The sequence below is a fragment of the Muntiacus reevesi genome, chromosome 13 (genome assembly GCF_963930625.1).
Source record: "Muntiacus reevesi chromosome 13, mMunRee1.1, whole genome shotgun sequence".
In the NCBI taxonomy this organism is placed as follows: Eukaryota; Metazoa; Chordata; class Mammalia; order Artiodactyla; family Cervidae; genus Muntiacus; species Muntiacus reevesi.
Window position 1 is genome coordinate 29,623,017 of NC_089261.1, and position 26,370 is coordinate 29,649,386.

General features: G+C 42.9%; 1 protein-coding gene and 1 non-coding gene across 3 annotated transcripts; both read right to left on the reverse strand.

Moving 5' to 3' along the window:
* Nucleotides 1-340: 340 nt before the first annotated feature.
* Nucleotides 341-22,109, reverse strand: CTSO (cathepsin O). Of its 2 annotated transcripts, none has more exons than XM_065904786.1 (8): nucleotides 21,744-22,109; nucleotides 14,976-15,084; nucleotides 14,285-14,424; nucleotides 11,501-11,668; nucleotides 9,607-9,728; nucleotides 4,465-4,628; nucleotides 3,591-3,683; nucleotides 341-606 (listed from the first exon to the last, which is right to left on the reverse strand). In XM_065904786.1, the coding sequence occupies exons 1-8, from the start codon at nucleotides 21,846-21,848 to the stop codon at nucleotides 584-586; spliced, it is 924 nt and encodes a 307-aa protein (XP_065760858.1). In that variant the 5' UTR covers nucleotides 21,849-22,109; the 3' UTR covers nucleotides 341-583. The 2 variants fall into 2 exon arrangements, with proteins under 2 accessions (XP_065760858.1, XP_065760857.1); XM_065904785.1 differs by having other exon boundaries at nucleotides 341-751.
* Nucleotides 1,128-1,234, reverse strand: LOC136146252 (U6 spliceosomal RNA). The gene has a single exon (XR_010658969.1). It is a non-coding gene; the product is annotated as a U6 spliceosomal RNA (small nuclear RNA).
* Nucleotides 22,110-26,370: the final 4,261 nt, after the last annotated feature.

Here is a 26,370-nt window from a genome sequence, read left to right on the forward strand (position 1 = left end):
TTGAAATCCTACTGACAGTGAGAATTCACAAATAATACTGTCTCTCAGGCAAGGCTACTTGAGGTTTTCCCATTACAGGGTTGCCATATGGGTTACTTAGTTTCAATCGTTTGTCTTAAAAAGTGATTGTCTTTTTGGCTCTTTCTACATGACCTCTGCACAGGTCAAGGGGTGAGCACCATTTTTTGGGGGAAAAGCAATTGGCATTTCACAACTCTTATGAAATTCCCTCTGGGAGGCTGGGAATACCTCTTTGACAGGCACACACAGTTCTAAGTTGGCTGTTCTTGTGTGTAGGGGCAGCTGAGGCTGGTGACTGAATCCCATAAAAGAAAAGGACTGCTTCTCCTTTCTTTAATCCTGTTGGAAATATGTCATTAAAAACAAACAAAGGACAAATAGAGACAACAATCAAACAAAACCAGATAATAGCTGCTTCAGAATGAAGAGACCTAAAACACTTCCTGATCCGACCTTCCTCCCAGGAGGAAACTGTTCCCAATCTTCCTCCCAGGCCGTGGTGCTGGTCTTCTTCCTGCAGAGGTGGGCAGTACACCTCTCTCTAAATTTTCATAGCTTCGTTTCAACATGACCAGCTCCTAGAACCTGTTTTTGTCAGAAGTTGCAAAAGCATAATGATGAAACGCCAAGAATGAAGTGTCAGCTCTAATCATGAACCTTCAATTTTGTATTCGACTCTCAATGTGGCAAACACATTACACAAATACAGCCGAAACAGAATCTGCAATACCTAAGAAAAAAAGGAAATCATTGGTAGTACTCTGTTTTTTCTTTACATGCTGTTTTTTCACTAAAGTGAATGAGTTTCTTATGCACCACTATGATTTAACTCTTCATCTCTAATTTTTTAAATTTAAATTTATTTTTAATTGAAGGATAATTGCTTTACAATATTGTCTTGGTTTCTGCCATACATCAACATGAATCAGCCATAGGTCTACATGTTTCTTTCCTCTTGAAACTTCCTCCCACATCCAACTGCTTCCCACTGCTCTAGGTTTTTACAGAGCCCCAGTTTGAGTTCCCTGAGTGATACAGCAAATTCCCATTGACTATCTATTTTACATATGGTAGTGTATATGTTTCCATGTTACTCTCTCCATTGGAAAAATATGCAATGCTCCACTAATTCACATGTCATTCTTGCACAGGGGCCATCCTAATCTTCTCTGTATTGTTCCAATTTTAGTAAATGTGCTGCTGAAGTGAGCACTACATCTCTTTTAAATATTAAGACAGTTTTGATTTGGGTTCAGAAAGTTAATATCTACTAAGAAAATAGCTTACTGGTTCTAGCTACCTGTCCATATAAACATGGCGAACTCAAAAGCAGATATCAGCAGAGATGCTTAATGTTTTTACTTCAAGACACTATTAAAAAAAACTCAAAACTTATTAACTGAACAGATGAATGTATCTGAAATATGGAATGCACTCGTATATACTTTAGAGACAATACAATAATTTATAGGATTATTTTAAATATAACTTAAAACCTTTAAATTCTAAGACTTGAACTTCAACAAAATTTCAGTCACAAGTGTGTGATGCTTCCTTAGCATGAAAGAGCAGGGATCACAATGCCATGGCAGAAGCGATGAAACATCCTATTTGAAGACTGGATTTGTCTGTGATTAGCTGTGTCTTTAAAATTTCTTGGGGTCACAGAATTGCTACCTGCCTTTGGTGGTTGTTCATGAGAGTAATGTGATCGTATCAGGGATTTAACTTTCAGGAAATACTTTCGGAAAGGATGTGGGCTCCTATATAATGACTAACCAGGCAGGGTGTGCAGACTTACTTGGGGAACAGAAAGAAATGATCCGAACCACCCTTTGTAGCGGGGGGCTGGGAGAGGTGGGGGCAGGGAACAGAGTCAAGATCGAGGTGAAGATGAACCAGTGTCTGAATCATGTTCCTGCAACTCTCCTTCTAGAGCTTTAACCTTAGCTGCCCCTCAGCCCAGATGCAGGCACCACACTCCACAGTCAGAGATAAACTGGAGGTAGCAAGGGGTCAGGAACCACATCAGCCTCCTACCTGCAAAGCCCCTCAGGGATGCTGAAAGGAGAGGCGTGGCTGGGGTCTGGTGCTCTGGCTGCAACGCTCTAGTTGCCATTTAGTGGAACAATGGAGCTGTTGTCGCTAGACTGAATCAGAATATGAGCTCTCAGGGACTTCCCTGGTGGCCCAGTGGTTAAGAATATGCCCTTGCAATGCAGAGGGTGTGGGTTCAATCCCTGGTTGGGGAGCCAAGATCCTATATGCTGTGAAGCAACTGAGCCTGCATGTTGCAACTACCACACCAGCCTGATCCGGAGCCCACACTCTGCAACTCGAGAAGCCACCACGTGCCACAGCGAGAGAAAGCCTGCAGGCTGAATAGAAGACCCGGCACAGCCAAAGTAACACATATACGCATATATGTATTCACATATATATATATTTACATATATATAAAAGAAGCAAAAAAATATATATGCTCCCAAAATTTTCCATAACTCTTTTTTTTTAAACTCAGAATTTATTGTAAGAGCTTCAATAAACTGTTCCTCAGCTAAAAAATCTATTTGGTCCTATTCAAGGGGATTGGCTTAAATTAGCATATTTGTTTCATTGCTCTAATTTCTCTGTGTGAATTTTGCACTTTCAAATAGAGAACTGTGCTCCAGCTATGGGCAATAGACCACTGTTTCATATTTTATCCACCTCAGTAGCAATGCCAAATTAATTATAAAAACATCTAAAAATGACTATCATTTTATTATAAATATCACAACCTGGGGCATTCCACAGCTTTTAAAAAGTTGTATATTTGTTAGAACTAATGAGAAATAAAATAAATGCTCTCATACACAATATAGTTTGGATCAACTCAATTCAGAAAACTTGCTGATTTTCCAGATCAAAAGTTTTAGAATAGTGTTTGAATATAGACTTTAAGGATACATTTAAGATACTTAAATAGCTATTTTAAGCTGCTGTTTCTTTAACAAAAAATGTTATTATTCAACAAAAGAGTGTGTCTGGTATTTTCTTAAGCCTCTCAATTCCAGGGAACAGAATTTTTTGCTAGAATTTTGTAGATGGCAAGAGGTATATTGAATCTGAAACAACACAAATGCTCAGATTTTCACTCAGTTTTATACAAAGAAGAAGTGATTCTTGATGATCCTAAGGTAGGCATTATAATACATATAATAATGGACAGTCATATAGTTATAAAAAGCAAATTTGGAATTGGAGACATTTTTGAAGAAGTTCAGCTTAAGTGTGTTTTTGGAAGTAGTTAACTTTGGTAAACTACTGCTATATCTTATAATGTTCTGCTCATTACATTGGTTTTTTTATTACAGTCCCTCTCAAAAACATGAATATGTGTAGTAGTGTCTTTTTTAAAAAACACGTTTTATTTTTAATCAGTTAGTTGAAGGATGACCATTGTTACTGTAACAGTGGTTTGAGAACCCTGAATGCATACTATGGATGAGACAGGCTCATAATTTTAATCTATTCAGTCTCTTCCTTGACATTGAGCCTGGAATTTTCAATATCAGTTCAAGACTCACCACAAATATTTCCTCCCATTTTCACACGGACATAGCCATCGATGCCCCATGAAGTTCCCCAGGAGTTCCGTACAATCCAGTATGGGATACTTCCTACAAAATATAAACCAGACCCTGGAGAACATAGCTGTGGTGGAAGAATGTTCACTCAAAGCTCAGGTGGCACAGTGGTAAAGAAGTTGCCTGCCAGTGCAGGAGATGTAGGAGATGTGGGTTCGATCCCTGAATCAGGAAGATCCCCCGGAGGAGGAAATGGCAACCCACTCCAGTATTCTTGCCTGGGAAATCTCATGGACAGAGGAGCCTGGTGGGCTACAGTCCATGGGGTCTCAAAGAGTCAGATATGACTGAACACTTCCTGAAAAGTAGCGTGGTTTTAAGAAAGCAAATAAACAAACAAAAAAAATAACAAAATGCTAACAAACTAGCCAAGTAAACTGAACTGTACCAGTGTCACACTGCAATCAATGGAAAAGGGGTTTGAATTCATTCTGCTTGTTACATTTACTGCATAAAATGAAAACACACATATATACACGTCCAAGCAATTTGAAAAAAGGAAAGGAAAAGAACAGTTAGATAAGTATGATGAAATAATAAGCACTTCTCTTTTCCCAGCAATTATCCTAAACACTGCAGATGGAGAATGTCCAATATTTAGATCAAGAATTTAGTGTCATTTTAACACGGCATCTACCAAAAATTGACCAGGGGATCTGCAGGGTGTGTATACCTGGAAGTCGATGGCAAAGTTGTAAAGCTCATGAGAACTTAGATGTAAGAGGACCAAGGTTCAGCATTTTAAAGGATGGAATCACGTGTCAAGCTGGGGTTCAAGTTGCAAAGCAATCAGTCACGTCTCACCAGCACTCACCTGTTTTATCAAAGCCTGTTACAAGGACGGCGTGATTTGATTCTCCACTGGAGCAGTGATGCTGTATAATGCCTCCCAGGTAATCTTGCCAGCTCATGGCATCTACCACTACTATCAGAGGTCCCAAGGCAAGAAGTGCTTTTGCCATTTTGTCTTCTTGGCCACTATCAAAAGAAAAAAAAATTGGTTAAGAAGTTTAATTTCCAAGGTAAAAATATTTTACAAAAGTGATGTATTTAATCTGCATATGGCAAGGAGTAGGTTTGGTGGCATTTATCAAGTTCTAAACAAAGGAGGCTGTAAGAAGTATGGAAGACTGGCAGTCCAGGAGCACGATGGGCTCCAGGATACCAGGATCTGGATTCTTCTTATATGAGGCTTCCATTCCCAAGATCACCTCACGATCCAAGAAGGCTGCTAGAGTGCCAGCCATTTCACTCATATTTCAGACAGTAAGAAGTAGAAACAGGAAGTGCTATGTCCCTGTTGAGATCCCAGAAGTGATCACACATTCTGCACATATCTGCATGGGTCTTATTGGCTAGATGTCAGTCCTACAGCCAAGGTTAGTTTTAAGGAAGATGGGAAATTAAAATTTATAGCTGGTTGACAAAGTATGACACTAAAATATAAGGATTCTCTTAATAAGGAGAGTGGAAAGCCTGGATGTGGTGAATCTCATCATCTCTGCCACACCAAGTAAAAATCAAGAGAACAGACAGCCTAGGTTAGTGAATATCAAATAAAGAAAACTATAGAAAAGAGCTACCCAAAAATGTGGGTGACGGGGAGTGTAGTTATAGGGCAGGAGGGATGTTAAGATGCCAGAAGAACTAGGGCTGAACTGGGAAGACAGCAGGGCATGCAATTCTGCCTTCCCACCTGGACCTGAATTGATAAAGTCTGATGTTACATAACATGTAGCCTTCATCAATCTTAAAAGTACATAATTAAACCATTAATTGTATTTTTAAAGGTCAGCTTTGTGGGTGTAGGACACTGAAGCCAAGTTATTGATATTTTAGTCCATTAAGATATCGTTTGATAGTTTATTGCTGTAGCAAAGTATGATGGATTAGTGGCTAGAAAGAGTAGATAAGCCCTCATCCTGCCAGCTGTAGACCAGTTTCTATCAAGGGAATATTGTGTCCACAGATGAGAGAAAAACATGAGTGCCTACCAATGGGATTTGCTGAAATAGAAACCACAAGTTCATTCTAAACAATCACTCAAATTATCTGTTAAGGAGACAATGTTTTTGGAGATTTACAAGCAGGCATTTCTACTTTTTGCTGCTGTAAAAATAACTGGTATTCATTAAAGAGAGTCAAAATTATAAAATTCTGGAGGAGAACATGCTAGGGTATGGGCTTTGAGGTTCCACAGAGATGGGTCAAATTCCAGTTTTATGCCACAGCCACTGTACCCATCTTCAGAATCAACATAAAGATACAATTATAGGCATAGATTTCATAGCCTGCTTGACTCATAAATTATACCCCAGGTTTATTTTAAACATTGTGTCCTTCCCTCGTTTCTAAGTTATCTAATAAACTAGTTTTCTTCAGCACAGGTTTTAGTGTATAATGTCTATTTTATTTAAATTTGTGGAATGTTTTGTGACACAACGGTGACAAACATGATACTCTCCATATTAACCAGAAGACAACTGCCTCCACCTTTTAGAGATAACAAAAGCTATCCAGTAAATTATTCCAGTAAAATCAAAGATCATTTTACAGAGATGGTGTGAGGGAAGGAGAAGGATGAAAGAGAGACGTTTGAGGGATTTGCAGAAGGTGGTGAACACTATGGGGTCATGGAAACAGTTTAGTTATGATCTCTGCTTGAGGGAGGACCAGGAAAAAGATTTCATAGTTGCTGGAAAACAGGAAATAGGAGGGCACCTGTGGTCTAGACCAGCAGGGAAAGGCTTCAGGGAAAAGTTCCATTTAGCCCCAGAACTGTTGTCACTCATCTTTCAGAGAGGCATGGTCTAGACACAAGTTACAATATATTCCAAAAAGTATCTTTATTTCCATTTTAGCCCAATATTTAACTACTATCATATTCCATGAGCTTACCATCACTTTCACAGATCAGTAAGAGACAAATCCTGCAGTCTTTAAGAATTCTCCTAAACGTTACTGTCATAAAGAATTGGAGATTAGGGCGAGTCTCACCTGTTACAGACCCTTGATGAGCACATGGGTTTACACTTCATCTTCCCTATGGCATCCTAGTTTTTCCATCCTTAGTTATACGTGATAGGTTCTTTCCCTTTTTATTTAAATAGTCATGTTCATATTCTAGTTTGGCTTCTGAAATGTTTTTCCTGAGGTCTGTTTCTGATGAGCAAAAATGCAGGATGCAGCCTGTGTATGAATGATCATTCTGCTTTTAAGGCTAGATTATGCTTTTAGGATTCAGAAGGGTTTTAAATGCAAATATATCTTTTCAGAGCTAGAAGACAATTTTGTGAACATTTTGGCTGATAGCTATGATCTGGGCTGGTATTGTCTGGGCATACTAAAAAACTAAAAGAGCATGATGGTAAACATAGAGGTCAGGGGAAACTCCCAGGAGATGATGTACACCAACACGGGTGGGGCGTCATTTCTCACATGCATAGTCTGCCCATCTCCGGAGGTCCTGGTGGGGCTGAGAGCCAGGTTACCCCCAGGACCAACTTGCTTCCTGAGGACACTTGGCTCTCTGGTTCTGCTTCACGCCCTAGTCCTCCCAGCTTCCTGGGATTACTTTCTGTGTGTCTGTCTCACGAGGACCTGTTGTTCTGCTCCTGTCTTAGACTTTCCAACTTCATGCCTGGCAATTCCATTCTTTCAGTCTTTCAGGGCAACAATCCCAGAGTCCTCCCTGACATTCTCCTCTCTTATCCTCACAGATATCCCTCAATACGCCCTGTGGGGCTTTATTCTCCATCCCATCTAAGACATCTAAGACCATTCGTCCAACTCTGCCCCAAGATCATCCCCTGACGACCTCTGTCACCTCATCACCTCCAGTCTAGTGCGTCTCTCCATGACATGATGCCACATGAGATGACAGGACAGTCACAGGGGCTTCCTCACTGATCTACAGCTATGCCGGACCAGTGTCTGCCACAGGGCCTTTGCACATACAATCCCTTCTGCCAGGAGCTCTGTTTCCCCAGGGAGCTGCAGAGTTAAGTCTTCACTAAATGTTACATTCTCCAGGAACCCCCTTCCTGGGCTTCCATCCTGAGATTGCAACTTCCTACCCCTGTTGTTTCCTCTTTACCTCATGGCTGTTTGGTTCTCTTTAAAGCTATTTCATCTAGCAAACCATTCATATTTTTATTTCTTTGGTTTACTGCTTGTCTCTATCACTAAAATATAGCCCAGAGGGCAGAGCTTTTGTCCGCTGTGTTCACTGCCAAATCCCCAGATCCTGAAACAGGGTTCAGTAAAATATGTGAATGAATGAATAAATCAAAGGAAGGTATTCTTGCAGAGAGAGTCTAATGTGGTTAGCTTGGCGCCATGTTCTCAGAGTTTAATATTCTGTGTGATGGGGGTGGGTTTTCACAGCGGCCTCTGCCTTCTGATCCAAGGACAGATGAATCTTGCAGTCACCTTTGCTTTGTCTCTCTCTCTAAAGTAGACCGATGCCCATTATTCTTTTATTTCTTCCTAACTTTCTCAATCTGCTCCTTGTGACAAGGGATGCCTGGAGTTCTCTCTGATCACACTGTCAACCTCCGGAGGATCCTGTGCACACACTCACCTTAGACTCTCCAGGATCTGGCAGCATAGGGGCTCACTTGCTCACTTAGAAAGTATGTGACCTTCACCCTCCAGGGAGGCGGGGGCCACTGCGCTCAGGGACCCTGCCCGTTTATCCCGATTCTGTGCATCCTGCCCCTGGGGACTGAGCTGGCAGGTGACAGCTGCTCCGGCGGCCAGGAGCCGAGGGGACGGTCAGCCCGTCCTCAGACACATGGATGCTGGTGTGGGTTCCACTTTGTTCGAGGATCCAGAGTCACTCATGATTTCTTTCAGATTCCATGGGGACATGCCATCTAGACCCAGAGATGCTTTTATATTCAGTAAGTAGTAGGCCAGTCTGTCACCTTAGCCAAATTTAATTTTTTTTACTTTCTCTGTTTCAAAACCCTGTACAAAGCTTCCTTCATACTTTTAAAAAATGAAGCAAGGAGTTGGATGGTTCTGTGTCTCATCCCTCAGCAACTATTTTGCACTAAACAAAATGGTCATAATGGTTCTTTAGTTGGCTTTGAGTGCCATGTGTTTTTAAAGCATTTTTAAATGATTGTTTCCCCTGAACCCACCCCAAGTCATCAGGCCCTTCCCACTCCCATACAAGTCCCTTCCTCACCCACCCTTGCATCCCATGATGCCTGCAGGATGAGCTCGTCACCTGTCCTGTTATAAACTCTGTCCACTTGCCTCTAATAGGAAAACTTCATTTTATATCTTTCTGACAGTCGAGGACTTGAAAAATGTAAGGAACACAGAGGGGGTTCAAAAATGCTTCTTGGTAAGTAAGACTGCTTGACATTAGCTTCAGACTCTAGAGAAAGCAAGTTTTTATTATTATTATTAATTCAAGAGTAAGATTGAAATGCGCTAAGGGTAATTGTAACACTGAAGCTTAGTAGGAGGTGTGAAGTATCAATTATACCTTCAAATGAATTTAAATGCGTTAATTTAATTGCATTATTTCTGTTGGTAGAGACATGGAAAAAAAGTATATCATATTTAAGAAACAACATCCATAGACCTTCATGGTGACTGCCAATTCATCTCTAATAAAAGTGTTAGTCGCTTAGTCATGTCTGACTCTTTGTAACTCTATGGACTGTAGCCCACCAAACTCCTCTGTCCATGGAATTCTCCAGGCAAGAATACTGGAGTGGGTGGCCATTCCCTTTTCCAGGGCATCTTCCTGATCCAGAGGTGGAACCTTGGTCTCCTGCATTGCATGCAGATTCTTAACCACCTGAGCCACCAGGGAATCAAGTGTATTTTAAAACATTTAAAAGTATGAAGCAATGCTGCCAATCAACTTATTAATTCCAAGTAGTCAATAGATAATAACTTAAGAAACATAAAGAAAACCACAAGAGGAGATATTTACCTGAAGTCATATGCAGAATAACCTTTGATTGAAGATCCAGAATGTGAGTCAGGAAAGTAACGGCAGAGGCCATTCTGGGCTTGAAATGGGTATTCTGAATCTCTCACCAGCTTGACTTGCAGCTGAAAGAAAATCATCATCCAACATCATCTATGTCACATGGTTGTGTCAAAGATCAAACAGACCTTACTACAAGGAGTCTAAGATTCAACTTGGTCACAGTTCATTATCTGGGTATTCTTTGAGTTATGAAAATCTTAAGTTAAAACTTCAAGTGTTTTTTATGGAAACTTCCCTGGTGGCTCAGATGGTAAAGTGTCTACCCGCAATGCGGGAGACCTGGGTTCAATCCCTGGGTCAGGAAGATCCCTGCAGAAGGAAATGGCAACCCACTCCAGAACTCTTGCCTGGAAAATCCCATGGATGGAGGATTGGTAGGCTACAGTCCATGGAGTTGCAGAGTCAGACACGACTGAGCGACTTCACTTTACTAGGTAATTAAACTCTATTTGTCTTTGTCTTTTGCTCCTGTTTTCTCTATATCTCCTGTTCCTAGAACCTCCACTGGATTCAATAATAAAGTCTGGTCATCTTTCTCCTGAAGGTATAAGAGCATAAATATCTTCCTTCCACAGCTCTGGCTCTAGGTTATCAAGTCTTTGAGGTCATGCATTATGCTCACAAGCATCCTTCCATCACTGTTCTCTGTTCCATTCATCTGGTGATGAATGAGACTCCATTCATCCAGATTCACTCCAGATTTGCTGAATCACTCCAGATTCAGCAAACAAAGAAGAGAGGGATGCTCAACTTTGGGAACTCTGTCTTGACAGCTTTTCATAGTACACAACAGCACCTTCATCCCTGGCTTCAACATCACTGCTGATGGGCCAGGACAGTGTCAGAGGGTGTGTGCTGGGGGTGGGTGGAAGGTGGGGAGAGGGCCAGGGTGCTGCCCGTCTCAGCTACTGACCTGGCAACAGGGTCTCACCTCCCAGGGCTCAGTTCTGCATCTACACAGAGGCACCCAACCAGCTGACCTCTAGTCCCCTTTTAACCTGGGCATTCAGAAGTTCTATGGAAATGAATAATCATACACTGTCATCTTTATGGGTCATCTGCAGAAAAAGCATTTACCAAGTAATATTAGGGAATAAACATAAATATTTTTTCTGAACACAGATGGCAGGTAAGATTTTTCACACTTTGGTTTCTCTCTTGATGGCTGACCTACACAGAAGCAATTCTTATTTTTTGGGGTGGAGGGCTTAAACAACTGACATTTATTTTCACACAGTTGTGGGCACTGGAAGTTCAAGGTCAAGGTGCCAGCAGGGTCAGTGTCTGGTGAGAACTTTCTCTTTGAGGTGCAGACGGCCACCTTTTCACGTGTCCTCACACGGGAGACAGAGGCCCTGCCCTCTTCATCCTCTTCTTTTGTCAGAGTCCTATCAACTTAGGGCCCCAGGCTGATGATCTCGTGTGTGCATGCTAAGTTGTTTCAGTCGTGTCCAGCTCCGCGATGCTATGGACCATGGCCTGCCAGGTTCCTCTGTCCATGGGATTCTCCAGGCAAGAATCCTGGGGTGGGTTGTCATTTCCTCCTCCAGGGGATCTTCCCAACCTATGTATCAAACCCACATCTCCCATGTATCCTGCATTGCAGCATGATTCTTAACTGCTGAGCCATCAAAAAAGCCCCTTATGACCTCATTTAACCTCAATTACCTCCTAAAGATCCCACTTCTAAATATACATAGTCAGATATCTGGGAAATCTTTGGATTAATTCAAGCTCTGATTAGCTACATTTCCAAACTTGAAAATATTACTGAGTAAATGACAGACTGAACGCACAGTAAACAAGCAGCTTAAAAGACCGCAGAGCCACTCACCTTGTTGAGCCAGTACAAAGCGCTGAGCGGGGATCCTCCGTTGCAGCCGTAGTTGCTGTAAGAACAGTCTATCACCTGCTGAACACTCAGCGCCTCCAAGGGCTGCCCTTTGATCGCACACACAGACTCCACTGCACCTACCACGCTGAAGGCCCAGCATCCACCACACTGAGATAGAATGATGATAGAAGCAGAGACAGAATGACATTTGTTATCTAACAATGTGCCAATCATGTCTAGCGACATCTCTGACAACACAAATGATCAATTCAAGTGAGCAGAATCTGGAGGCCTATAGAATATAAAGGCCAATCCTGCTGACTTTCAATTCAATTCTCTTATAAGCATCAAAATGTACTATTCATTAAAGGTAACTTGGGAGTATCACTATTGCCAGTTGACATTGCAAAATAAAAGTGAACTTTAGAGATTAGGAAAACACTTGGACTGATGTTCTTTTAAAAAAAACAAGTCAGCACAAGCGTAGGTATCTGACTTGTAGTTGCCATGGGGGAGGGGGTGAGGGAGTGGTGGAGAGGGAGCACGGGATTAACAGATGCAAACTATTACTTATAGGACGGATAAACAACAAGTTCCTACTGGGACTATATTCAATATCCTGTGATAAACCATCTTGGAGAAAACATGAAAAAGTGTGTCTGTGCTTCTACCCTGACACTCTGCTCTGCCCTCCAACACCTCCCCTCCAAGGGCAGAAGGCAGGGAAAAGGTGAGCAGAGCAGGGGTGCATGGTGCATATTTGTTCTCATTAACAGATAAGCACAGGACTTGGATAAAAGACTTGTTAGCCCATCAGGGTTATGAACGCACAGGTAATGTCCCAACTATAGGAACCCACAGTAATCGTTCCTCATTGAAACACTCACGAACAACCTTTCTGACTCTGGGTCTCTTAACTTGCTTTTATTGGGTAAACTAGAACAAAGGAATGAAAGGGAATGGAATCAAGAATTTCACATAGGAAAGAATCGCAGGAAAGGCAGAGATGAGATTGGGATTTGAAACTGGGTGGAACCACCTTAATCCTGGCACCAGCTGCTGCAGGAAAGCCTCCTGGAGTGAAGTTCTGAGGGATCTCCTGTGGCCTTATCTACATCTCTAGCTCCAGGGCATGTGGAGAGTTCAGCATTCACTAAGGGAGGCTACTGCAGGCTCTGCACCCCTTGAGAAAGGTAAATGCAGGTTGCTTCAGGTCACCCACCAATGCTGCCCCAAGACGGTGGTGGCTGCTCCAAAACATCTTTCCTTTAGTACAAAGATTTCTAAATAAAAGTTCTACTTTAAGACACCGTAAGCAAACTGCATCACTCTTCATTAGAATCCGGTAATAAAGCAGATGATATGGTGGTTATTTCAATCCACAACAACAAATACAGAATCTGAGAAACAAAAGGAGTTCATCTTAAAGAGATGGTCACTGGGCAACTGCTGGATCCAAAATGCTGGCCTTACAAGAGGACGCTGAGTGACCTGCTGAGGTTCCCACTGCAGACAAACTGAGACCACATCCCTGTAGTTAGGGGTCAACTTTTCCTGGTAAGCTGACATCCCTGCGCCTGGCAGGGGTGCAGGGCACATGCGCCTGTCCTCTAATATCTGCCAGCAAGACGGCTCATTGTGGGCTATGAGCACCCCCACCCGCATCTGGGGTTTGGCTTTCCCTGATTCCAGATAATCTTAATAGGCACACCCGGGACTTCTGCAAGGTAAATGGCTGCATTGTTTAATTTGATCTTTTCACTGAGTATAGTTGATTTACATGTAGTATTAGCTTCTGCTGTATAGCAAAGTGAGTCTGTTACACACACACACACATTCTTTTTCATATTCTTTTCCATTCTGGTTTATCACAGGATACTGAATACAGTTTCCTGTGTTGTATAGTAGGACTTAGTTGTCTATCCATTCTATATGTAATAGCTTGCATGTGCTAACCCCAAACTCTCCCTACATCCCCTTACACCCCTCCTCCCTGGCAAGAGGGAGTCTGTTCTCTGTCTTGAGAGCCTGCTTCTGTTTCATAGATAAGTTCATCTGAGTCATATTTTAGATTTCATATATAAGTGATATCACATGGTGGTAACTGGTTGCACTTACTGCAGGGCTTACACATTTCTTTATCACTTAACACAGGTAAAACTGTGCTGTGACTTTTACTACTTTCTTCTTCTTTTTTTTTAATGTGTCATGAATTTTTAGTGCAGAGTCTTAACCTCATTTCTCCTACAATCCCTTTCATTTTCATTTTATGATTTTGCACAGTTGGTAGTTTCCAGGCACGTCTATGTCATATCAAAGCAGATCTGACAGCGTTTTTAAGGACCACAGATAAAAGGTGTGTGATTCTGCAGGGCTGGGGCTGGGGGCAGGGTCCCTGAGGGAGCTCAAGGGATGGGCCCAAGGGTTCCGGGGGCACTGAGGGGCCAGGCGCCTGATTTCCAGTTGTTTCCCTTTTGAGCTACTTAACCTGGTCACGTTCCCCTCCCTCAGCCTTCCACCCGCTGTTCTGCAGAGTCCTGGGAGTCTGAGCGGGGGCCGGGCAGGCAGAGAGGGCACCCCAGAGCTCAGCCCCCGAGTGAGGCTGGGCCTAACAGCGCCTCCTCCCTCCAGGGGGATGGTCGCCTGTTCTCGTTGTTTTGTGATAACCGAGGTGTGAATTTACCTACTGAAAGGATAGTTCCATTCCAAGTTTGATTGAACTTGAACCCCAAAGTGACTCCCATCCTAAAGTGATTAAAAAGAAAAAAAAAATCTAAGACATACGCTCTTCTGGTTTCTCACTTGGGTGACGACATGCTTATCCCTCCAGTCAAATCTTGATGGCAAAGACAGGTTGGAGATGGACGTGTACTCTTCTGCCGGAAATTGGGGAAACCTGGAAGGGCTGCTTCTTAAATAAATAGCTGAGGACACACACAAGATGAAAGGACAGCCAACATTATTACAGGGATTCCTTTCAGAGGGATGTTTCAACACAAACAGTGGAGCTTCCGATAAAGTCTGCCTTTTATTCTTTTCCATAATTGGAATGGAGTAGACAAAAGCTATAAAAGATGAGAATTCTTCCAATAGGGCCAGGTTGTCACATGAAATGGTTTGACAGAAGCAGGTCAATAAAAAATGAGTATAATTGACATCTGTTTTATCATAACCAGGGGGGGTCTCGAACAGAAATAGCATAGAAAACTGGAGGAGGGATGAGGTGCTATTCCTCAGAGCCACAGGAAAAGGTCTGCATTTATAGTATTTAGTTCTTAAGTGATTATTAGAAGAAAGTGGCCACGAACTTTTTTCTCCAACTGTCAGCATCAGGTACTTGCTTGACACTTTTAAGTATTTAATCAATGTTAACTATTACTCAGTTTACTAGATTCACAACTGAGAAGATTCTTAAAAATTAAGGAAACAAATTAAAATCAGGAAACTAATCAGCTAATAACCCCAGAGTCCATACCTTTAAACTCTTCAGGAAACAAATAAGAAAACTGGTTTATTCCATAGACAGCAGTGGAGTTTTCATGAGAAAATAAAGAATTCAAGTATCGCTGTCTACTAAGACTTTCCTAGAAGAAAAAAAACAAAAAACAATTTCTATCACCTATGTTAACTTTCTGGAGCAATGTGCATATAACTGACTTAGAAATAGTTTTCAGATGCAAAAGTAAAAGCTTGATTTATTTCCTGTGGATCACAATGAAAGGTCACTTAAGATAATAGATTAGATTTATAAATGTTTTGTATTAAAAGTAATATCTGACTTTAATATCTGAGGCTGGGAAAGAAATGTCTTATCCACTTATAATTCCTCTTTACCAAGCATTTTCGAAGCACTAACTGTGCTTATTTAATATAGTGAAAAAAAGAAAATAAATTGCAAATAAATACCAGACACTAGTAGGAATTGTAACCAATAAGTACTTATGTGATCTTTGTCTTTGTCTTAGCACAATAAATGAAGCATGAAAAAAGGAATAAATAACTACTGGATAAATCGGTGTGGTTCTATCTGGGTTTTACAGAGATCTCTATTTCATTTGGATAAAAGGCTTTGGGAAAGAGATTCAATCCTGGAAATGTCCCAGGAAAATGACTTGGTTTGTCTGTCTGAAAATTAGATCCTTGTTTACAGATTCTTCCACTTTGAATTTTGTTTTAAGTATGTTAGGCTCATCTTTTACACAAACAAGCTTCCATTTGCTAGTACTAACCAACTGTGTGGAGTAAATACAACTTCGGGAGACCACTATTCATTAAGTTTCTAACTTAAGCTACTCTAAACTTGCTTGTTCACTTATATGTTTATTGTGTGTCTGTCTCATCAACCTATAAGCAAAATGAGGGCCACGCTGGTCTGTATTAGTCATCTCCATTTCCGCCTCACTGAGCACACACCTGGTACATAACAGATGCTTAATTAGCATTTTTTGTTGAATAACACATAATTATATTTTATATACATCATGCCCTTGATAGCTCTAAGCTACTTTTTTTACATATGTATATATAATTATTTTTCAGACTGTTTTCCATTATGAGTTATTACAAGATATGAATATAGTTCCCTGTGCTATACAGTAGGACCTTTTCGGTTATCTATTTTATATATATTAGTGTATATCACTAATTCAAAATTCCTAATTTATACCTTCCCCAACCCCATTACCCTTTGGAAACCATAAATTTGGTTCCTATGTCTGTGAGTCTATTTCTGGCTTATATATAAGTTCATTTGTACCATTTTTTAGGTTTCAGATATACGTGATATGGGTATTTGGCTTTCAATGTCCGACTTTCTTCACTTGGCATGATAATCTCTAGGGTCATTCCTGTTGCTGAAAATGGCATAAGCTGTTCATTTTTTTTTTTTTTTTTTTAAGCTGTTCATTTTTAAGCAAATTATTCCTGGGATTTATCATGATCGTATTTTTCCTTACTGAGCATATGTGGAAGGATTGCTAATCTATGAAATTATCAACAGTTATTGAGTTTCAGGCATTCAAAAGACAATCTTGATGAAGCAAGGCTTTGAATATAATTTGGGAAGAAGATGTATACATCTAAAAATAGAACAGGACCACAAAGTGAGTGTGTGACAAATATAAGTCAGTGACTTATATCTGAACTGCTGAGCAGTTCAGAGGATTCCTAGGTCCTAAAGGCATCCTGGACTTCACTGCGAGTTGGAGGGATGATGGAGGTCCTGAGGGTGCAGGACCTTTTTGGATGCACAGGAAAATACATGCAGCCATGAGAGTGGGCCTCACAGACAGACTGCAGCGAGGAGGCCCAGGTTCCCACAACATGGCCCACTACCAAGCACTCAGGTGTCCTACTAGGGGAAGGGGCTCCCCTGAAGGTTGGTTTGTGATTAATGCATCCCTATGGCTTCCTGACCCTGCTCTCGCCTGCAAGGTGTCCAGGGCACAGCCCCCAGGCCCTTTCTTCCCCTTCTCTCAGCTTAGAGCTTTGCTCTAGTCAGATGCTCTCCCTGAGGCCCCCTCCCCTGCACTTTCTCAGTCCTGACTCCTGTGATAAAGAAAAAAAAAGAAAGAGAAGACACATAAATCATCATTATTGGGAAGGAAAGAAGGACCAGAAAGATGTACAGGCACTAGAAGAATCATATTTTGAGCACTTGAGGCCAACAAGTTTGATAACCTATGCAAAATGGACAATCCCCAAGGAAGACCTACATCACCAAATCTGGATACAGCAAAAATAGAGAACTTGAACAACTTTTTATCAACTAAAGTCCTTAAGTTCCTAACTGAAAATCATCCCACAAAGAAAACTCCAGGCCCAGGTGGCTTCACTGGTGAAGTCCATATAATTAAAAAAGAGATGCCACTACCAATTGTACACACACATTCATGGGAACTCCTTGCAACTGGTTATATAAGGCCTGATTCCAAAACCAGACAGAAACACCTCCTGGCAAGAGAAATATGCACCAATAGCCCTCATGACTGTAGATGTAAAATCCTTAAAAAAAAAAAAAATCAGCAAATCAAATTCAAAACTTTATAAGACAATAGATCATGACCAAGTGAGGTCTATTAAAAGAGACTACATTGGTTTAGTATCTGAATAATCACCATAATACACCCTACTCATGGAATAAAAACAGGAAAACCATATGATATTTTCAATAGATGCAGAAAAAGCACATGACATAATTCATAATCCTTTCATGATAAGGACTCTCAGCAGTGAATGAAAGGAAACTTGATCAACCTGAGGGAAGGAATTGATGAAATGCCTACTTTGACCAGAGGCCAACTTCTAGCAGAATCCATTTGTGTCTTATACACCACTGAATCAATCAGAAAACCTAGACCATCTCATCATCAACTACAAATTGGCACATGCCACAGGTGCATGACATCTTCCTCTAGAAGGATTAAATCATGCGCCGTTTCAGCTGCTGACCTTCAATACCCCCGAAAGAAGTTCTGTGTGAAGATCAGAAATGACGTGCCCGTGCTCAAGGAAAAATTGGCAGGACAGCTCTTCAGACAGGTATTTTCAGGAGCCGATTTTATGAGCCCAATTCTTGCATCTCCTACATGATGACATCTGCTCCTCATGATCAGCAGAAACCTTCTGCAAAAAATATGTGCTTGATTGCATGTACTCCCTTTCCATTAAAATTACACATATACTGAACTCCCCCGCTACCTCTTTGGAGCAGTTTCTCGGAGCTATCTAAGATGCAGTCTCCCATGCTATAGTTCTCCTTTTGCCCCAAACAAAACTTAACTTGAAACTCTTATATTGTGCTTTTTTTTTTCAAAGTTAGCACATTATACATAGTAAATGCTAAAGCAAGAGATAAATTGATGGACAGATGAACAAATGAATGAATAAATTTTGACCCAAGATTTCAAGTTTCTGGTATATTTTAATTTTGGCAATTTATGCATTAAGCTAGAACCATTAGAAATTACCACCTGAACAAGAGTCTCTTACATCATTTTCACCTCTTAATGTTTCAGTTAGATGCAAATTGTAGTTTAAAGTATTCTGGATAAAGTTTATTTGGAGGAAATAATCCAGATCTTCAGGGGCTGTTAATAGCAAATGTCTGTGGCTCATTCATTAGGATCATTCATTGTAAAATGATCTATTTATATGTAAACAAATATGCCTCCAAGTATGTATAATTTAATTTTTTAAAAACTGGCGCATGTATCATTAAGGTAAGCATTTTAAGAGTGAAGCTTCTGAAATTTTAGGCAAAATCACATGTGCACTGGCATATAAACATTATTCTGAAGTGAGTTACATACAACGGTCATTGGTTCCCTTATTGGGTTTGTAGCCCCAAAGTGGTCAGGAAACCAGCTGCTCTTGGTCAAATAGGGAGCAGGAATAAAGGTCAGTGCACAGCTGGGTTCCAGCATAAGGATCAGGCGCGCAAAACAAGAGCAGGGGCTTCCTGAGCACCGGAAGCTTCTAAGGAGTGAAAAGGTTGGGGGGGGGGGTGAGTGCTATCCCCTCCTTTCCCTGTCAGTTATCCTGAGAGGCATCCCATAACATCCCAGGAGGACCTTGGTCTTCACTCAACAGTAACTGAATAACAGTCTGTGAGCAAGGATCACAGATGCCACCTAACTTCCACTCATGGATATTCACCGTGAATTTAGGAAAACAGGTAAGGCAGGCACAAAACCTTTCACCGTGAACCTAAGACCGTGAAAAAATTACTAATCAATCAGACCCTTTCTCCTACTGTGTCAACAGTTGCAGTTCCCTGAATACCTTTCCATGCTACATTTCAGGAGCCACTGTTCATCAATGCATTTGCAGACATGAGAACTCTTTGGTTTCCCTCAATAAGATATAAAGAGTCAAAAACTACAGCTCCTGGCCCTCCATATTTGTTTACTTTTCACCCTAAAAACCTATTGGTTCTCCCTAGCAAAACACAGAGAGCATTTTATAACTCTTTTAATTTTTAAACTTTTAAAATTTTAACTTGATTATGGAGCCAGGGAATTTTCTACAATCTGTCCATAATTTACCCCAGACAGGTAAGCAGAGAATTTCAGCTCAACCAACTCCTAATCTGACATAAAGCTTTCCAGAGTTATACTGAGCATCAGTCACAACACATGTTAGTCCCTCTTGTTAGGGTGGAGGGATGCTTCCTAATGCTCGAGCAAGGCCCTTTCTACCTGTTCATGTCCAGTCTGCACCAGGTTCAAACAGCCATCTAGGTTCAAACACAGTTTCCAGCAAGTGTGGAAAGGAGTCACAACATCTCATGAAGTCAAGTCCCACCAGGGGCAATTGCTTTGGAAATTTTTCAGGCTCTCTCAAGATTTTTAAAATGTGCTGAAAATCTTCATCACTCTGTCCTTCTCCACTTAAAAGAGAAATTATGTCTTCCAACAAGCACTCTTGTACTTCTCTTGAAATGAGCTAGCTGTATTTCCTAGCTGCCACTGTCTGGGTAGGGCCTCTAGTATGAGTATATGATATGAGCAAATGCACACATAATTACAAATTATACAAATAACACATATTTAAGATATATTCATTACTCTGGCCTCCTTGTGATTCCAATCCTCAAATATATTTTTGAGGGGTATTGCAGTGCTTCTATTTCTTCAGTCAGTGACCACATCACCAGGATAGGTGGGACTGATTATCTTCCCCCAAAGGGGTTTACTTCACCATCACATGTCACTAAGCTCAGAGCAGGAAGAGAATACAGGACAGAAACTTCATTCTTAAGCCATTATACCAGTGTTTCTGGTTTTGAAAGCTAGAGCAGTAAGTAGGAGATAAAAATATATATCTTGGTTTGGGCAAAAATAGAATCAGAAGAGGTTGGCACTTCCCACACTGGGGCTCCAGGAGACCAGCAGGAGGGGTAGAAAGGTGCACAGCTTCAGAATCTCTGGCAAACTCCAAGAAAATACTAGGATAAAGAATAAATACAACTCCAATAAGCAGCAGGATTACTGACTTCACACTTCCCAATTAGGAATGAATTTTCTTTGACAGCAAAATTAAACCAAGATGATGACCTCTCACAACTTGAAACTATTAAATAGTATCCGACATATATTAATAGAACACAGTGAGGTACACTCTAAATCATTCTCTCTTGCAGCTTCCTTGGTTTGAGGAAAAATCTTATTGATACTCAGCTAACTGGTGTGTTCCTGAGTTTTAACGCTGGGGTGCAACCTGAGATCATGAATCCTTTTCAAAATAATCTGAAAAGGAAGTTAAACCCTACCCCCTTCTCTAAATCAGTCTTCACCAAGTCAGATGAACTTGTAGGGTGTGAGCTAGTCCAAGGAGCCTGGGTTCAGGAAAATCATAAATAAGCAGGATTCCCTGAGCTCTGAATGCTGACTCCTGGCCGATAAAACTCTGATTTGAGGAGGAGGTGATCAGTGCTCCCCCTCCGGAAAACGGCCAGGTTTCTGCCTCCTACTTCTGGTTCCAGTCCTTGAAATGCACAGTCTGGGGAGGCTGAGAGAACGCCTGGAGGCTGTGCTTTTCAATTAGGACCAGCTTGGACATAATCAGTGCGCAACCTGGGACGTGTCGTATAAACCCTCAGGCACACATCCTTCCAGGAGGACCAATCTGTGGGTCGGCATGCCCTGGGAAACCCTAGGACGGAGTCCGGGTCTGGAACCCGGGCGCGTCACCGGACTGAGTTTAGGCGACCCCCGGGGATGGCGCTCGAGTGCCCCCCACCCCTTCCCCGGGAAAGGACGGCGCAGCTATTTCCTGGGGGTGCTCGCGTGGTCCCTCCATCCCGCTCAGCCCGGGGACAGGCGGGGCGTGCAACCCCTCGCGGTGGAGCTCAGGTGCCCCCTCTCACGGCCCGGGGACCAGACAGCGTAGGCGACCCCCGCGGGTGGCGGTCGCGTGGCCCCTCAGCCCCAGGACAGGACAGGGCTTGAGACACTTCCCCGCCCCGGGTGTGGCGCCCAGGTGCCCCAGCCCCACCTCCCGCCCCGGGAAAGGACTGGGCTGGTAACCCGCCGGGACTGGCTCGAGTGGCACCTCCGGCCAGCCCAGCCTTCCCCCGGGCTGGAAAACACAGGCGACTCCAGGCTGTGGCGCTCCAGGGCCCCGCCCTCCGCCCGGGGCCGGAAGCGGCCGGCGACCCCGGGGGTGGGGCTCGCGCGGCCCCTCCGCCCCGCCCAGCCCGGGACTGGAGGCGCGGGAAGGGCTCCCCCGGCGTGCGCGGTACCCGGAAGGCGGCGAGCGGGTGGCGGCCGAGCGGCGGGGCCAGGGCGGCGCAGGGGGCCCAGCAGCAGCAGCAGCAGCAGAGAAGCCAGAGGCGGCGCAGCTCCATCCCGCGCTTCCTCTTCGGTTCCGAGCTCCTCCCCGCCGGCGGGCCCGGGGCGGGGCGCGGGGCTGGGACGGTGACGCCCCCTCGGTCCTGGCGGCTCCGAGCCCGGATGTCGGGTAGGCTGCAAACTGCGGGCTTCACGCTATTTTCAGTGCGAGCACCTGCCCAGGACCACGTGCCCTGGGGTAGTCTCACTTCTGCTAGAAAAGAGCTTCTTCACACAGAAGTGTGACCGTGCAGACAGCTGTGGGACCTGCACTTCCTGCATCAAGTGAAGTTTGATCTTTTTTCTTTTTCCTTTATCTCAGGTGGAAGGATGCAGGCAACAGTGGAATCCAAAGGACCCTAATTCTGTTTCTCTTTGTGATGGGCCCTGACTTTTGGAGCCCAATTCCAAAATGCTTGTGAATTTACACAGACATTCCTTCAGCAGGAGTTTATAATTGTGTATCAAAACACACATGAGTCAAGTGCTCGGGCCTGGTGCACTGGGAAGACCCAGAAGAATCGGGTGGAGAGGGAGGTGGGAGGGGGGATCGGGATGGGGAATACGTGTAACTCTATGGCTGATTCATATCAATGTATGACAAAAGCCACTGGGGAAAAAAATTAAAAAAAAACACAACACACAGTTGTGAAAATAATACACCACATTTTGATGATTTAGATCATAGCCAGTTCAAACTTTGGAAATCAGTTTCTGAAGGTGGCACTTCTAACGTTTGTGTTGAGATTTAATAAACTATTTCAAATAGTTTAATAAACTATTTTTAACTATTTTGTTTTTAAGGTAGCTTTCTTTCTATTTGGAGAAGGAAATGGCAACCCACTCCAGTATTCTTGCCTGGAGAATCCCATGGACGGAGGAGCCTGGTGGGCTACAGTCCACAGGGTCGCAAAGAGTCCGATACGACTGACTGACTTCACTTCCCCCTCTTATTATCATTACATTGCTTTCCCCTTGCTCAGCTTAGTTCATAGTAACCCATTCTTCATGTTTTCTTCTCTCTTTTATTATCTTTTCAAGTCATTTCACTTCATATCAACTTAATCCTAGAGAATGGACCACAGACACAACAGAAGTAATGTTCAAATCAGTTAACATCCCATTCTGGCAGCATTTCAGGTTAAGGATTTTCTGGTGAAGGTGGAAGATCCCCTTTAGGGATGAAAGTGGCTCTTTTGTTTGTTTGCCCGTTTCTATGCCTTCGAACCTTAAAAACCTAATTCTAAAAAAAAAAAAAAAAAAAAAGACAACCTAATTCTAGGAATGAGATCCCTAGGCAGTGAAACTAACTCCTGTCTTACGCTCTCCTGAATGCACACAATGCCTAGCCTGACCTGTTGATTCTCCTAGATAAAAAGAGGTAAGAATGAAAAAAAAAAAAGAGGTAAGAATGAAGAATTCAGCAGCTAAAGTGTGGCTCACTCTCTACCCAGAACAGCCGGCTGAGCAGTCCTGCTGGTGGATCACACAGGCAAGATAACATCTGCAGAGTCAGCCAGCCTGCAGCTATGGAGGACCACGCTAATCCCACCGTCCTGCTTCCCTGATTTACTGAGACTCTGTGCTCCCATCTGTTTTTCCCTTGAAAACGTACCGTGACTGCACAAAATCTTTGGAGTTCATCTCAGGACCTGAATCCACCTTCTCCCCAGATTGCTGGCTTTTCTGATTAAAGCACCTATCCTTTCTGTTCACACTTACCTCTTGGCTTTTGAGCCGTGAGCAGCTGCGACCTGAGTTCAGTAGTAACAAGGAGACCAGGCCATGCATTGTCATCGTGCACGGATGGCTTTTGGAAGGGCACAGATTTGTTTCTCAAATTTAAAGCGCATATCGAATGCAAATTCTGATGCAGGAGTTCTGGAGTGGCTCCCAATTCTGCTTTTCTAACCGTCTCCCGGGCCTGCTGCTGGTGGCGTCAGGGTTCCCGTTTGGAACAGCAAGCAGTGTACCAAACTTGGTGCTGTTTCTCCGCTCCCCCTAACACAGGGGAGAAGGCTGGAGTGTCTCCCCCAGGGAAAATTCATGTTCTTTCCTGGTCATTCTACGTCTGCTCATTTCCTTGAGCAGTGAATAGTACTGAAACAGAGAGGGTCCTCTGGTCCCTGTCCCTTGTTTGTGGAAAAATTTTAGCCAAAGAATAAGTTTAATCAGAGAAGTGGGAAAATGCAGACACAAAGGAAAACAGTCTGACAGGACAAAGCAATAATAATTCAGTCAGTAAGCAAAGTCAAGGACGTTTTGTTCCTTCTCAAGGGCTATAGATAATATTCTGAGTCATAGCCTGTGAGCTGTTTTATAGATGTTGAAACCCCCACCAGGTAAGAGAAGTTAACTGTATGATGACCAGACTGTAGCCATCACGGTAGCTGCCACAGTTCTGAGAAATGGCCTGAAGAAATGGAAACAAACCGACCCTGGAACTGAAGATTAACTGGACCTAAAACAAACAAGATGACACTGGTCAGATCTCCAATGACCAACTTCAAGATCATGGTCAGAGCTGACTGTGCTGTTTCTGCATGTAGCCCCCTCGGTCCATCTATAAAACTTCTTGCCCCCTGACTGTTGGTGTATGTGTGTGTGCGCGCGTGTGTGTGTGTGTGTGTTTGTGGACAGGCATGCACCCTCCCCACAGGCTGTGTGTGTGTGTGTGTGTGTGTGTGTGGACAGGCATGCACCCTCCCCATAGGATGTGTGTGTGTGTGTGTGTGTGTGTGTGTGTGTGTGGACAGGCATGCACCCTCCCCACAGGTTGCCAGAATCCAAAAGCAAATCGGGGGTGTGTGTGTGGACAGGCATGCACCCTCCCCACAGGTTGTCAGAATCCAAAAGCAAATTTTCCTTTTCACCAATCTAGTCTCCTTAATGGCTTTTGAGCAGTGAGCAGCTGTAGCACTTTTGGTTACAGTAGTGAGTAATATTGTCTTCTCTGGCTTCAGGGCAGCTATGTGATTTGCAAGGTCCCATGTAAAGAATGTTAGTAAGGACTTCAGGATGGCAACAGTAGAACATTAAACCAAGGATGAGCTCTCTTGCACAGGGTCATATGTGGCTACCCAGGCCACACACCCACACAGGCAGCTTACTGGGTCTCTCTGCTATAATCTTTTCTAAATGACTTCCAGAAGTCTTCTGAATTGATGTCATGGGCAGCCCTCTTAGACTTTTTAGACTCACTATCTGATTTACGTCTTTAGTTTTTACCTAGGTACAGGGAGTCATGCTATTCTCTGATAGAAAATTGTTAATAAAGATAATGTATGTTAATAAGGATAATGTATTAGGAGTAAAGACATGGAAACTTTTTTTATGCATATATGATGAGATGATTGCTCTAAGAATGTAGGTGGTAAAGATTTAATTTAAACGGTGAGTTCACAGGTCAGTGTTCATATCATCCATGGCAGTTCTGCATCTAGACCTTCCTTGTAAGACACTCAGGCTAATATATATACAGTGAGTCCCCTATATATGAACCTTCAAGTGGCGAACTTTCAGAGATACGGACATGGGTTCACGTGTTCCATCCCAGAGACTAGCTCACATGTCCAGTGTACATTGTCACCTGCAGGCATCCTCTGCAAGTGGTTGTGTTTTGTGTACCTCACTGTACAGTACTGTATAGAGTTCAGTAGGGCTGTATCTTTATTTCAAGTTCAGGATGTCCAGAAGCAAGTGTGAAAGCAATGGTGACATAGCTGGCACTGCTAAGAAGAGATCCAGGACACAGGAAATGGCAGGGGAATCTTCTTTATCTGAGGCGGCACTGTTAGCTTTTGAGGCACAAGGGCCTGAATGTAGAATGGTGCACGAAGGTTGCAGCAGCCATTTGGAATTCAACCCAGTGCTATTGAGTCACCTATGACGAGAAAAAAAGAGTTACTACCCAGACATTCAGAGAAGGCAATGGCACCCCACTCCAGTACTCTTGCCTGGAAAATCCCATGGACAGAGGAGCCTGGTAGGCTGCAGTCCATGGGGTCGCTAAGAGTCAGACACGATTGAGCGACTTCACTTTCACTTTTCACTTTCATGCATTGGAGAAGGAAATGGCAACCCACTCCAGTGTTCTTGCCTGGAGCATCCCAGGGACGGGGGACCCTGGTGGGCTGCCGTCTATGGGGTCGCACACATTTGGACATGACTGAAGTGACTTAGCAGCAGCAGCAGCAGCAGCAGCCAGACATTACTGGGTCATTTTTTTCAAGAGGGGGAGAGAGTCAATTCCTAGGCAGGTTGATAAGAAGTCCGGGGTATCCAAGGAGGAGAAAGGGGTCTGGAATTCTCTAGGAGGACAGGTCAAACATTTTTTTCCTACATTCCTTAGTAAGGGTTATATAACAATAATGTATCCTGTTGAGGACATGTTTCTCTTTCCTGAAAACCTTCTGACTAATCCTGTGATCTTAAAATGTATATTGTGGGAGTGGGTCTAGTAAGATCTTTACAACCTTGAGACATTCTTTTGGTTTATTGTAATAACCAATTAAAAAAATGTATAACCCCCTTGCTAAC

What these genes read in the sequence shown, in the direction of transcription:
- CTSO (XM_065904785.1), bottom strand. Translation starts at nt 21,848, where the DNA reads ATGGAGCTGCGCCGCCTCTGGCTTCTCTGCTGCTGCTGCTGCTGCTGG. An exon ending in ACCCGCTCGCCGCCTTCCGG is followed by an intron (nt 15,085 to 21,743) that starts GTACCGCGCACG and finishes TTTTTCTTCTAG; the next exon opens with GAAAGTCTTAGTAGACAGCG. An exon ending in TATTCTGCATATGACTTCAG is followed by an intron (nt 4,629 to 9,606) that starts GTAAATATCTCC and finishes TTCTTTTGATAG; the next exon opens with TGGCCAAGAAGACAAAATGG.